We start from the raw sequence: 15,562 nt of genomic DNA on the forward strand, positions 1-15,562 counted from the left end.
TAAAGTATGTGAAGTTTGTTAGGCAGCTAAGGAGATGAAAGAAATTCCAGAGAAAAAGTAGAAGATGGAAAAAATGAAAGCATGTAACACATTTGGGAAAAAAATCACAAAATAAGTATATGGGGTTGGTTGGTAGAAACAAGGACCTAGCAGAGACCAGAAATGAGACTGGTGGTGGATAGTAACAAGCTTCTGCATGATCTTTCCCTAAGGATTTGGACTATCTATGGCTTTAAGCTCAGGAGAACCACTGAAGGAGTTATAGTAGCAAATAACATCATAATATCTGTGTCTCAGATGCTCCTAGTAACCCTATGAGGAGTGTAGTGAGACTGGATGAAAAAAAGAAACTCGGAACTATTGCATTGGTTCAAGTAAGTCATTTCAGAGGGCGTAGACTAGGGTAGCTGTAGCAGGATTGGAGAGGAATACATGAATGCAAGGGATGATGTATTAGTAAAATCAATAAGAATCATATGGATGGATTGTATGAGTTTGTAAATTTTATAAGTACAATGTTCAAATATATGAACTTTGTTTTCCATGGATCCTGGTATGATCTCACACATGAGAGGAGTTCCACAAATATTTTTTATGAATTTTAAGAGAAATAGAGCCATAGAAACCATCATTTGAGTACAGAGACTTTGTCATTTGAGGAATCTCATCCCCCCTTTTAGAAAGGGAAAGTTAAGGCCCAAAGAGGTGCACTTGTGGGCCCACGGTCATGCAAAGAGTTAGAAGCAGAGTCTAATTCACTGACTCCTGATCTTCTGCCTTCTAGGTATTGTTGAAAATCCATCTGGAAGGGTAACATTTCTGATTGTTTTTTTACTTTTTCACCTGTTTCCAAATAAGAATAGCAACTAAGAAATTGTGTAGCTTATTCAGAACATATCAAAAATGGCTGAGTAAAGTAGAACCAGGTCACATAATGAAAATTTTACTTATTCAGTGAAAGTACCTTGTAAAATGGGAATCTTGTTAGAAAAAGTTAATCTAAAATGAGTGTCAGAAAGCTTCTAGAAATTATTTAGTACAAAGACCTTTTTTAAAGAAAAGAAAGTTAGATTAGAAAACATTTAAAGATACAAACTATATCTCACTCATATTTTCATTCTGTCTCAGAAAACTGGTTTTCATCCTTAATATGCCTAAAAATTACCCAGGAATTACCCACCTGGAGAGATTCCCATTCACTAGTTCTGAGATGGGACCCAGCAAATTCTGAGACACCTTGTTTCTGTCCCATCCTGTGAGAAACATTATTCTGTGGCTCAGAGTTGAGTGCCTTGAACATAGCAGCTGTCTAATAAATGCTTTATTGAGAGAAATAGGAAAGAAGAAGGGAGTCACCTAAGTTCATCCCGGTCAGTGTGTTTGGTTGATAGAGAAGCCAGGGTTGATCTGAGAAGCCAGGGTTTTTATCCCTGGGTCTAATTTATCTCATGGTTGCATGCAAAGGACTGGCTTGGAAAAGCTTTTCCAACCACTTTTGGACAACAAGGCTTGTCTCCCACTCATGCTGTGCTTCTGTTCATGTCTTTATTTTCCTGCATAGTGTGTGCTTCCTGCTGGGCCTTTTTATCTCAAGTAGAGGATTGACTTGCTAGTCAGTCCCCTCTGCTATTTGACTGAGAACTACAGCTAACTGGGAAGAGGCTGAAAGACAAAGCTGGCCTTTCTCAGGTTGATTTTAGAAGTCAGAAGTCCTGGCTTTGAGGTGTAAGAATTTTTCTCTTGTCTACGTTTTTTTGAAGCTTCCCCAAACTTTTCCTACTGCTCCATTTTCACTTTGATTGGGGCTTATCTCATACCTGGTAAGAACATCTATCCTATTTTATTTTTTTTTTAATTTATTTTTTATTGGTGTTCAATTTACTAACATACAGTATAACACCTATTTTAAAACATTAGGGCAGCCCGGGTGGCTCAGCAGTTTAGCGCCGCCTTCAGCCCAGGGCCTGATCCTAGGGCCCTGGGATTGAGTTCCATCAGGCTCCATGCATGGAGTCTGCTTCTCCCTCTGCTTGTGTCTGTGCCTCTCTCTCTCTCTCTGTGTGTTCCATGAATAAATGAATAAAATCTTTAAAAAAATAAGACATTAAAATACAGAAAATTTTTTCAAAATATCTAATACGTTATAATAATGGAACTCAAAGTCATATATTTTATTCCCTAGAGATCTTCCATTGTGGCTTTATTTTTTTACCCACTGCCAAATGAGGATCACCATTGATTTAATGCTCTTTGATTTAGTAAAACATAAAAAATATCATCCTTGACTTATACATGGATATTTAATGTGATTGCCTTTCTGAAATATTTAATCTATTATATATCACATGTGTAAAAGTCACATTAGGGATCCCTGGGTGGCGCAGCGGTTTGGCGCCTGCCTTTGGCCCAGGGCTGATCCTGGAGACCCGGGATCGAATCCCACGTCGGGCTCCCGGTGCATGGAGCCTGCTTCTCCCTCTGCCTGTGTCTCTGCGCCTCTCTCTCTCTCTCTGACTATCATAAATAAATAAAAATTAAAAAAATAAAAAATAAAAAATAAAAGTCACATTAGTGTTCAAATGAGTTGAGCCAAACAACAATTCAGACTGCCCTTTTCAAATAGCAACAGGCAAGGGGCTACTTTTAGATCATATATTTAATTATTTTGCAAAACTTATGTTTAAGGTATTTTGAAATACACATTTCTGATATTAGTGTATACTTAGTCTTAATAACACCTATCATTTCTAGATTCATTTCAGTCTGATACATGAATGGACAATGAGGTCTCATTTACCACTTATTTGATGCCATGTCAGGCTCAGAGCAAGTGTGCACTACATGGCAATATGTTGTCAGTTGTTGCCATGGTAGCAATAGTTGTGAAAAGAGAAAACCCACAGGCAGAGAATACCAAAAACCAGTAGAAATACTCAGAGGACTAAATGCATAGCCTTTAAGTAGGTGTTTTGTTTCCATGGGTAGATTTTTTTTTTTTTTTTTTTTTACTGAATTTTAGTTAAAATGAGAAATCATTCTTCTTTAGGTGTTTTTTTACTGAAGCTAAAGTTTGTTAATATGCATTAAAATCACTTTATGAGATAGCTACTTTCCATATATGCTCCAAAGACTCTAATATTAATGAATAAAACACATTTATAAATGTATTTTTGTTGTCATTACAATATATTGCTTGTTGGCTATAAAGAAAAAATGGTATCTCACTTAGAGGAAGCTCTTTCTGAAGCTGTTAATAAGTTTCTCATATTTTCTTCTTGGGAAAAATGTACACTTTAATTCAGCATTTAAATTTCACACTTTATTTCTTATGATGCATAAACAGGGATCTCTTATGCCACGACATAAAACTTGACAGTATTTAACAATTCACAAACCAATTATATGTAATCTGATGCTACTACTTTTAAAAGTCAAATAAGATAAGAGGATTCCTCAGAAAGCCAGACTACACTAAATTTTACCATTAAAAATAGAGAATATTAAGTTGTGGAAATTAATTAATTTTTACTATTTTTCTCCATCCCAACAGTTGCTATGACTTCTTACACTACCTACTCATTTACTTAACTTTATATTGTATACTACCATCTACTTTGTGCCAAGAATTTTTTAGAGAAACTGGAGCGTTAGAGAAGCTCCTGGGATGGAGTTTCCTATGAAACTAGACATGTAATCATCAATTTTAAGTCCTACAAGAGGAGTGTTTACAAAATGTCATACAATCACAGAGAGAAAAAAAAAAAACAATTATTTTTCCCTATGAAAAGAAAAACCTTCACAGGAAAGGGAACATTTGAGTTGAACACTGACTATGAAACATCATTTCTTCTTTTAGATAATTGACACTAATGTAATAGCATTAAGGAAAGCATTTTGATGTTGCTTTATTAATTATGAAATATTATTGTAAATGCTCTTAAATGTCCCAAGACCTTTAGGGTAGAATAACTGTGGACTTTATCTCTTGATTCATATTAAATTTGTCTTAACCTAATTGGAGAGAAATCCAGTATTAAATTGTAGCTTCTTCCAATGCATTTGGATCTTACAAGTGAACCAATATTTGTTTAAAAAATTAGGAGTACCTCTCCTTCAACTTCGTTTGAAGGAAATGGACTTGTCTGATAGCTCTGGATTCTCTGGGAAAACTGTAATCAAGATACTGCCAGGTTCCTGAGTTTGGGAGGCTTTAGATACAGTATGTACAACTCACAGAAAGGCTTCTGCTTTGGAGTGGTGGGGGTCAAGTAGGGCCAGGACAGTCTTCACCACTGGTTGATGGTAACTTCCACTCCTTCCAGGCTTGGGATACCCAAACACATCTAGGAAGTAGACAAGTCTTCTCTTTAAACCTCAACACAGGACAAACAATACATTACATGTTATATTACATATATAGGCATTATGGATTATAGTTAATTCTCTCAAGGAATCAAAGCTAATGCTTCTCAATTTTAGAATATCTAAAAAAAAAAAGAAAAGAAAAGAAAAGAAGGAAAGGAAAGAAGAGAAGAAAAAGAAGGAGAAAACAAACCTGATTCAAAATATAAATGATCAGTCCCTGTCCTCAGGTGACTTTGTTTTGGGTGGTCCTGGATTGTCATTGAAAAGTCTGGTTCCCTCGTGAGGAAAAGAATCTAGGATCTTCACAAGAAATAAAGCAATCACAGTAGAGTTGTAAGTATATTGTTTTGGGTTTTTTTTTTTTTTTGACATAATGTTACTGCTACAGCACAGAATACTTATGTCTCCTTCTAACTAGAAGCATATTTTTCATCATTTGTGTAGAGTACACTGTGTAGAATAGGCTTAATTTATAGCTAGGCTTGGACGGCTCTGATGGTCTATGGAGATGCCTGAGTACCTGTCTTTGACTCTTGGCTACATTAAGGGGACTGATATCTATGGTATGCAGTTTAAAGTTTGAAACTCTACTAGGTGACAACCAAAACTAATTTGTTGACTCATGGATTTCAGTTGGCATATCAGATAGGCTGACTTCACCATATGACTTGAAGGTCATAAAAAGACTTCACCGGGAATGTCTGCCTTGAGCTCTCAATTCAACGATGAAGTGTGCCCTTGTGAGAATAAGGATCTTAGAGAGCTTGCACCTGGATATCTCTTTGCCCCTTGGTGTTTACCTGCACTGTCTTTCTCCTACTATATTATATATTTCGCCTTTAAGTAAAAACATTATGTCAGTATGTTCTGTGAATCTTCAGAGTCCTTTCAAATACCTGAACCTATTGGAATCTTTGCATATACAAAAAGTATCATTATTAAAGTTAGTGTAATATACCTAACAATGGATTGATATAATTAAATTATTGAGTTAATGATTGTCTAGTAAAACATAGGTTAAGGCAAATACTTATTACTAGTAAGGAGAACACTAAAGACAAACACAGAATTATATAGTTTTAAATCAGTAAAGAAGTATTAATAAGAAAGGGTATACAAAGGGAAATATGGTATATGCAAGAATCTTCTTCAGATTATCTCACACAGAAGACCATTGTGTAGTCATCAGCTTGCTATAAGCTTCTTCAGTTAACAGTCAACATCCATGGGTGTTCAGCTTCTGGAAGCTCTCTGCAGAAACTCAGTTTAAAATCACTAAAGGGTATAATCTTCAACAATATTAAGGTTCTTTTTCATTTGTCCAGAGGGTTGGGAATGAAGACAGCCTTGCATAATTTAAATCCATGAATAAGTGTCCCAATGAAAATGTTCCCATATCACTAGATTGGTCAGTTGTAATGTGCTAAGATTATGAAATCTAATCATATTTTAGCCTTTGTAAGTATTGTGGCTTTTCAACAGAATGCTCCAAACCATCTGCAGAATAAACTGTTTAAACTAGTACATATTCATAAACCATTGAGGGAGAAAACTGTATACAATCCCTTTGGAGTAACTCAAAGATTCTTTTGCAATTGTTTCAGTTAATGCCTCCACCTTTACAATTTGTCCCAATTAATTTAATTAGAAATGAAGCATGAACTGGCCACATCTGCTATCCTGGAAGTGTTTCCCCAATAGTGTTTAATTTTGTGGCCAATTTGTCCCTACTGAAATGAATTCTTTCATATGTTCCATCAGGATTTTATCCAATGCCTGGTATATATTTTATCTGCTACTATCAGATAACCATTCTGGTTTTGTCAGATATTATCTTCATGAATCTTACAACACAATCATGGAATTTCTGAAATTTCTTTTAAGAACTTGGTTTCTGGCCATATTCTATATATCTGTAATTGAATACTTGAACTTCTTCTTGGATGTGTTACTATCATAAATTATTTGTTTTATATGAGACCCTTTTGTTGGGATTTTTAGTCAGAGCACTCTGCTTAGCGTGATAATCTCTAAAATATTTCCATTATATTTCTAAGTATTTTTATAGTATCTATAACTTTAACTTTTACAGTACTTTTTTTTTATTGTGAGCCTATCACAATGAGAAATGGTCTTTGATATGTGCTATGCTGTTGAGTTAGTGCATCGAGATTATGGTGTATCACTTTCATATTTACACAAAAAAAGAAAGATTTGTGATAATCTCGGTACATATAATAATCTGTAAATTTATGTGCTCTGTTCCAATCCATCTTCCTATTTCTGTGAAGTCTTTTATCCTTAAAGATTCTGGGGCTAGTAGGCATTCCTTAGATAATTTTAAAAAGTATACTTAGTATAGGCATTTTCATGACTAGGGCAGCTATAATTTGATCATCTGTAGGGAACCATAATACCTTTTGTCTAGAAGTAAATCCTGCCTATTAAAATTGTGGGGTTTGTGTCACAGAGGATAATGTATCCTTCTAATAATAATTTCAAAATACCATTTGTGGGTTAAGGCATAAGATTGTTAAACATTTCACCATTTCTATAGTTTTATTAAACCAATTTATCTGATGTTCTATTGATAGTAAGATTACTGGAAGACATAAAGACACCTATATTAATAAGAAAGAGGTATTGCTTGCCTTAGGAGTTCAGAGGAAGGACAAGAAGTTTTGGGGCAACAGTGTTTGCCATGGAGTTAAGTCATTGAACAGACTAAGTAGTAGTCCTTCTGAATTTTAGCTGATGGGGAACATTGGTTCTTTAAATGACACTTCTATTTGAAGTATCTATAGGTTTCCTTATCTACAGGTTCCCAAATCATAGGGGATAGAGGCTCTTTTAGTTGTTTTACCTAAAGATCCAATATAATGACTTCTAGCTTGTTTACTTTCTAAGTCTACTTGGAAATGTCTAGTTACATATTGGATATTTTTAAGTTAGTAATTTTACATTTTAATATTTGCTTCTGTTTGATTCCCCTAATTCAGGTCTGAGCCCATTTACAAAAAAAGAAGATATAGTCTTTCTTGTCAGGTGTTGGGTTTGAATTGTTTGAAGATGTCATAAAGTCTGTCTTTTATTTTTTTACTTTTTAAAAAAGATTTTATTTATTTATTCATGAGAGACAGAGAGAGAGAGAGAGAGAGGCAGAAACACAGGCAGCGGGAGAAGCAGGCTTCATGCAGGGAGCTCAATGTGGGACTCGATCCCAGGTCTCCAGGATCAGGTCTGGGCTGAAGGCAGCGCTAAACCGCTGAGCCACCCAGGCTGCCCAAGTCTTTCTTTTATTTTTATTTAATTTATAAGTTTGCATCTTTGTTGAAAGAAAAACTTTCAAAATTGCCTTATGAAATGCATTTATTATTTCTTTTTTTAAACTTTACACCACTAGGTTATTTAAATCAGCTCTAATCTGCTGCTTTTAAACATTTTCCTCCATGAGGTTAACAATTAATTGAATTAATTGGTCCATATCCATAGTGTAGGACAATAAGTATCTAATATGAATCCTTAATTCTACAGAAAATATTCTGCCTATATCCCTGAAGTTTAGGAAAAATCATTAATTATAGCTCTTAATTTGGCTCTAGACCAGGGTTTTAATTCAACTTCCATAGATATGAGTTGTGTTTTAGAAATATAAAATGTGATATTCTTTTCTAATGAAAATTCTAAGGACATGCTAACTCATTTGCAAAACCAGGTAAAGTTTCATAGACAAAGGAATGAAAAGAGGGCTAGCTTTCAGAAAGTTGCAAAAGCCTTGACAAAGACTACACTGGAATTTGAGTTTTATTTAGCAAGCTCAGTATGCCAATTTAAAAAGCTGAGTAGGGCAGCACGGGTGGCTCAGCGTTTCAGCGCCGCCTTCAGCCCAGGGTGTGATCCTGGAGACCTAGGATCCAGTCCCAGTCAGGCTCCCTGTATGGAGCTTGCTTCTTCCTCTGTCTGTGTCTCTGCCTCTCTCTCTCTCTGTGTCTCTCTTTACTTATGAATAAATAAATAAAATCTTTTTAAAAAATTAAAAAGCTGAGTATTGACTATGCAGTATTTTATCCCCTTATTTGTTTACAGCCCTTCTTAAATATTTTAGTTCATTAAATATGTTCTATCAAAAGTCCCCTTTAATAGTTCTTGTTATTCTAAATTATCTATCTAATTATTTTTCTAAACTTTATCAAGGAAATGAGGAGATTTAGGGATTAAAATCTGACTTTTTAGAGGAAGCAGAAGTTCTCCCAGGAAGAAGTTGAAACTTGACATAGATAAACCCCTGACACACAACAGAGAGGGGCCACTATGATCCGTCAAGACTATGTGCTTGTGAATGGCTGGCACTCATTTATTGCATGGAGTTTGTTCCTACTTGGGTGATTATTAGAAGGGTTGACGCTTACTGACTGGCTTGCAGAAATCATGTTCATTGAGGGGAGCTGTTGTTGACTGAACAGGAATAAAATGGGTTTTTGTGGTTCCTGTTTCCATGGCTGTAGAAAAGTGAGTCTTTTCTCAAAGTTATGGACTACTTTTATTCTCACAATTTGGAAAATACTGGTGCAAACCACACTCAAAGTTCTGTGGAGGGGTTGTCTCTGGGAGCTGACGAATCTCTCTCTCTACGTGAAATACAAAACAGACTTTATTCTCCATCTAAGGGAAAAGATAAGCCAGGTATTTAGGAACATCCCTCCCTTCAAGAAATGCGTGACAGGAGATTTCATCCTTCCCTGATATATCTAGTAGAAGCTGATAATACAAACACCCTTAGATGCCACAAATGGATCCTACATAACTCAAGGGGTGAGACAAAGTGAGTAATATATAATAAATGGGAGAATGCAGATTCTTCTAAATAATTCAAATAAAATTTACATTTAAAATACTCTCCTGGCCAAAATAGTACCTGTCTATGAACTGGACTTATTCTGGACATTAGCTAAGTGAAATGAAAATTTTGTTAGTTTATTTCTGACTAACTTATTCTATTACATTATCACCATTTAACCTTCCCTGGAAACACAGTTTAGCTTCCTTCTTTTTCTTTTTTTGAAAGTGTAGAACGAAGTTCCACCCACAGAGTGGCATCCATTTATAAAGCTGGTGTTAGGAGAAAAGATTATTTTTATAGGCTCAAACGTGTCACATTAGTGTTGTGATGAGATCAGGTTTGGGAACACAATTGTCCAGACAAGACAATAGTGTATATTTATTAGTATAATAATAAGGCATTTAAAAAATAAAATAACACAAAATGTGGGAGATATGAACATAGCTATGCCTCTGGTAACTAGTAAGCAATGTTGTTATTGATCAGCAGAAATCTTGGATTTTAAAACTGTTTTTCTTGGGGCACCTAAATGGCTCCATCGGTTAAGCATCTGAATCTTGATCTCCTCTCAGGTCTTGACCTTAGGGTCGTGAGTTCAAGCCCCACATTTGGCTTCATGATGGGTATGGAGTCTACTTGAAATGAAAAATTTTTTAAAAAATTAAAACCATTTTTCTCATTACAGGCTGTGAACCTATTCCTGTGCGCTATCTTGAGTGGAGCAACATAGAATCCATCATAGCCATCGCCTTTTCCTGCTTGGGCATACTTGTCACCTTGTTTGTTACCCTCATCTTTGTGCTGTACCGGGACACACCAGTGGTTAAATCCTCCAGTCGGGAGCTCTGCTATATTATCTTAGCTGGCATCTTCCTTGGTTATGTATGCCCTTTTACTCTCATTGCTAAACCTACCACCACATCCTGCTACCTCCAGCGCCTTCTGGTTGGCCTCTCCTCTGCCATGTGCTACTCTGCTTTAGTGACCAAAACCAACCGAATTGCACGCATCTTAGCTGGCAGCAAAAAGAAGATCTGCACCCGGAAGCCCAGGTTCATGAGTGCCTGGGCCCAGGTGATCATCGCCTCAATTCTGATTAGTGTGCAGCTGACCTTGGTGGTAACCTTGATCATCATGGAGCCCCCCATGCCCATTCTGTCCTACCCAAGTATCAAGGAAGTCTACCTTATTTGCAATACCAGCAACCTGGGTGTGGTGGCCCCTCTGGGCTACAATGGACTCCTCATCATGAGCTGTACCTATTATGCCTTCAAGACCCGCAACGTGCCCGCCAACTTCAATGAGGCCAAATATATTGCCTTCACCATGTACACCACCTGCATCATCTGGCTGGCTTTTGTGCCCATTTACTTTGGGAGCAACTACAAGATCATCACCACCTGCTTTGCAGTGAGCCTCAGTGTAACGGTGGCCCTGGGGTGCATGTTCACTCCCAAGATGTACATCATTATTGCCAAGCCCGAGAGGAATGTCCGCAGTGCCTTCACCACCTCTGATGTAGTCCGCATGCATGTTGGCGATGGCAAGCTGCCCTGCCGCTCCAACACTTTCCTCAACATTTTCCGAAGAAAGAAACCAGGGACAGGGAATGCCAAGTGAGTTATCTGACCCAGCTTTACCTCCCCCTCTCTTTTCTCCTTTCTTCTAGTGGACTAAACCATGTTCTTCCATTTCCCCAATGGTTTTCATTTCCTTTCTTAATGTTTTCTCCTTTATTCCAAATTTGACATTTTCTTACCGTAGGAATACTAAAGGTCTTCTTTGTTTTCATTCCTTTGAAAAAGCAAGGAGTCTGAAGCAACAACCAGCTGTGCATATCCTTATGCTTACCTAGAATCTTCAGCTTCTTTTCTACAAATTTTTTCCTTTCACATGTGTCCTCACCTTTATGGAACATCAACACATCTCTGAGGTCTGGGTTTGAGATGCAGACCCTAGTTCTAATTTCTAGTTTTGACTATGATTGAATAAAGCTTCTGAGTTATTTTTATGACTTTGGAGGCTCATCATTACTAATCTGGGTTGGAAGGAAGGAAATTAAGCACCTGGGGAAATTTGACTATTTCAAAATCTGAGTGCAACTAGCAGCAAATCTGTCCTGAAATAAGTTCCCTTAAGCAATTGTCCTACCATACCCCTCTTATTTATTGAGCATAATGTAATAAAGTAATGTAATTAGTATAATAAAGGTGTTCCATAATGCCACACCTGAATTGTGCTACCTCTACTGCAAGGCCACAGTCAGAATGGTTTCCAAGCCATAAAGCACCAAAAGAAATAGGAAAGTAGTTAAAGGTGAAAAGTCCACACTGACACAAATGCTGGAAGCTCCTTAGGTAATTGAACCATTCAAAAATTCCTCACTTTTTCCCATTAGCAGTGTTAATTTTTCTTCCTGAAACAATCCTTTAAAAGTGAAGAATTTTAGTACAAATAACTATAACATATACATTGTTTTATAACTGTTCTCCCACCCTACTCCCAAACAAGCCAGCAAGACAAGGGGAATAGGTGTTATTTTCCCCATTTTATAAGTGAGGAAGCTCAGCCACTGTGAAATTATGTGACTTGTAAGTGTAATTCTATTTAGTTAGATATTCTTTGCCTAGGTCTTAACTGGCAGGAAATTTCCCATCTTACCATATGTCAAAAAATGTACATGCCTTAAGCCTCTGTGTTTTGTATCTTTACTTGCCTAGCAGTACCATGGGCATCTTTTACAGAAATCTTATGACTGGTTTGAGGATCAGATGAAGGAGTCTATGGGAAAACATATTTTTTAGATCCATGGAATTGTTATTATTTCAAGTAATATTTTTTTCAGTGTTAAGGATTAAGATCATAATGAATGCTTACTCATTGATGTATCAATTTCAAGTTCTAAATAAGATACTAATTGTAAAAGTTGCATAGTCATTTTTTCCCTTGCCAGGCTTTTCATGCTAGCCAGCATCCCATCAGGAGCAGCCCCCTGGCAGGGATTCATCAGTAAGCATGAAAGCAAATGAACAGTGCCATGAAATGAGAAAAAAATAATAGACCATAGCCACGGAGTCCAGATGTAAAATGGCATCATAACAATTTTCATTAAGAGGGACAGGGTGAGAAGAAACACAATGAGAAAGGATAAAACTCCTTAAGCTGGAATGTTTGTAGACAGCTAAGAGATTTCCTTGGTTGCATGTCATATGGCTTTGTGAGGGTTCCATTCTACTATCTACCATTATGCACATCCATGTTTCTGATTTTTATGCCTTATTATGGTTCTTCAGAAACTTTCATGTGATTTTTGGTCATAGTCATTTCTGAAAGCAGTTTTAACCATTAATGAAAGGAGAAACCTGTGTGATCCAGATATCTTGTGTTGGCATCCAGGGATATGCATTTACGAGCGCTTTCCCAATGCTTATATGTACACTTGTACATAGAACTACATTAGCTCATGTCCAAAAGCAGTGACTGATGGACAAGCATTGGTGTATATTCTGATCATCTTCTTGTAGCTGGAACTTCTTTCCTTATAAGCTGAGAATATTCCTTTCACTATGAGTTTAGAAATCAATTTTATTTTGGATCCTGCTTTTAGGAGAAAAATCAGCTTGTTCTAAATTGGATTGGTTTTTTAGGAAGTGCTGTTTAATCAATAAATTGCCTATCTATTAGCTATAATTTGTTAACACTCTCAGAATGATATGGTAGGAAATATACTTCTAATTAATAATATGCAGCTTTCTTAGTACAATCTGTAGCTTCTGCAAGGTGTATCACACAGCTGAGCTGATGCACAGAGAGTATTTGAGGCCAAATTTCTATGGAACACAGCTATTTATTTACTTATTTTTCTCATCTATTCTGAAGATTCTCTTATAACTCTAAGAGACTGTAATTTTAAAATAATAATAATCTCAGTGCCTATGTTTTTACCTTTTTTATTCATGTTTTATGGGTTTCTGGTTTGTCTCCAAACTTACAAAAACCACAACAATCTAATATTTTTCTACAGCATCTAAAATCTAGCAGAGTTTTGCCAACTGGAGCAAAGGGGCTGAAAACTCTGGAGAGCACATCACCCAATGAGTTTATTACCATTCTGGATGTGTAATTCCTACATTTATGGTGCACTGAGGGTGTTCGGCAGTCTGCATATGTAGCTATAAACACAGAACAGCTGCTGTAATGAAGAGCTTCCAACTGATCTGTTTGAGTATTATTCTGAGGAGTTGCAAGTCCGACTTCATCCTTGTAAGAGGCTGTTTCTGAGATACTTGGGAGGGATGACATCGTAGGTCTGTTTTTGCAAAGTTTTCTGCAGTTTTTTAATTTAATTCACAGCTAACCATCTGATAACAACCAAAGGTCTGGGTACTTGCTTTACATTTTCTGAAATGTAGTTTAGGAGGATTCTAATCAATAAATTGGGTTTTTGGGTTACTTACCGTTAGATGTCCAATTAAACATAATCTTGCCCTAGAAAATCGGTTGAATAGTGTAATTGCCTTTGACATCTCTAACTTCTTTAGCTGAAGTAACTTAATATATTCTGATTGGAAAATATTTAGACTTAACCTAATATAAAGATAGTGGTAAAATTCTCTTTCTTGGCAATAGAAGAAATATAAAAATTCCTAGACATTTATAATTAAATAAGTATTTAGATTCAAATTACTTATAACTTCCTTTTTTTTTAAAGATTATTTATTTATTCATGAGAGACACACACACACACAGAGAGAGAGAGAGAGAGAGAGGCAGAGACAAAGGCAGAGGGAGAAGCAGCCTCCATGCAGGGAGCCCAACTTGAGACTGGATCCCTGGTCTCTAGGATCACACCCTGGGTGGGAGGCGGTGCTAAACTGCTGAGCCACCCAGGCTGCCCTTACAACTTACCTTTAAAAAAAATGAGTTAATACTATGTAACTGGAAAATTAAAATATTATGTAAATGATATACTTCTTTTAAAAAATGGGTATATTAGTGACTAAATGTCAAACTAACATTTCTAATTATTTTCTGGATAAATAACCTCAATGAGTGCCAATATAATGCACATGGAACTGAAATGTGACACTTCACCCCTATGGCCTTTTGCATGTAAAACTAAAAACTATTAGAAGCACAAAAAAGCATTAGATTAATGCAAGGAAGTAATTTTAAAACCCAGATTCCTAGGGGAGCCTGGGTGGCTTGGTAAGTTAAGGCCACCAACCCTTGGTTTCAGCTCAAGTCATGATCTCAAGGCCCTGAGATCGAGCCCTGCCCCTGCTTGTCCTCAACCTGGAGTCTGCTTGAGATTCTTCACCCCTCCCCTGTTATTCCACCCACCCACCACCCCACTTGTACTCTATTTCAGATAAATGAATAAAATATTTTTAAAAAGTGTCAGTTCCTAAATAAATAGGGTATTATTGTGTTCTTGCAATTGTTTCTTAGGCATTTGAATGTGTGTTTCTATTGAGTGCAAAAGCTAAATGAAATACTAGATGGAAGGACGCCTGGGTGGCTCAGCGGTTGGGCGCCTGCCTTCGACTCAGGTCATGATCCCAGGATCCAGGATTGAGTCCCACATCAGGCTCCAGCATGGAGCCTGCTTCTCCCTCTGCCCATGTCTCTGCCTCTCTCTCTCTCAGTCTGTGTCTCTCATGAATAAATAAATAAATCTTAAAAAAAAAATACTAGATGGAATGATGCTCTAAGGAAATTTTCCTCTTGGTCTGCTAGAAACATTTTTTGTCCACAAGTAGAGGTCACTAAGCCTGCAACATTCATGATTATGCCCTGGGTATGCCTTTAAACTTTTCTTTCCTCCTTTGATTTTGAAAGGAAATATGATAGAGAGTCAACAGATATCACAATCAATAGAAATAACATGTTTTGTTTCATAGGAAGAACTCAGTCACTACTCTAATAAGCTTGTAAATGAGAAAATCTGTCATTTTGAAATTTTTTTCCTGTAATCATACAATAAATGGCTTTAAAGGTATTGTTTTAAAAATGAAAGTATTATAATTATCCCATTGCTTTTAGAGTAAATATCAGAAGATTTTATCTAAGTACTTATCTAAGTGGAGGAATTTTACTACTTGATAGTAGCATTTATGGAGGATCTACTGTTTGCTCATTCATGTATGCAATCAATCATTATTTCAACAGTAAGCTTAAAAGCAAAAGCACATAGGTAACTTGATGTGGTGCTAGGTAATATTCAGGATAAAGACAGGTAAAAGAAGCAGGCACTGACTGTAATCTTATGATACAGTAAGGAAGACAAAATATAACTAAATATACTGGAATAGGTGCCATAATACCACAATATAACATTCTGAGTGTCAGGAAGGA

At 36.5% G+C, this 15,562-nt stretch overlaps 1 protein-coding gene across 7 annotated transcripts in view; it reads left to right on the forward strand.

The window, feature by feature from the left end:
• The window catches only part of GRM1 (glutamate metabotropic receptor 1), a 394,410-nt gene that overhangs the window by 347,533 nt on the left and 31,315 nt on the right, over window positions 1-15,562 (forward strand). For all 7 annotated transcript variants that reach the window (XM_025422500.3, XM_049113507.1, XM_025422504.3 and 4 more), the window contains one exon: window positions 9,891-10,821. In XM_025422500.3, coding sequence (XP_025278285.1) covers window positions 9,891-10,821 — 931 coding nt within the window. The remainder of the gene's footprint in view (window positions 1-9,890; window positions 10,822-15,562) is intronic.

Source organism: Canis lupus, chromosome 1 (genome assembly GCF_003254725.2).
Source record: "Canis lupus dingo isolate Sandy chromosome 1, ASM325472v2, whole genome shotgun sequence".
NCBI classification, from domain to species: Eukaryota; Metazoa; Chordata; class Mammalia; order Carnivora; family Canidae; genus Canis; species Canis lupus.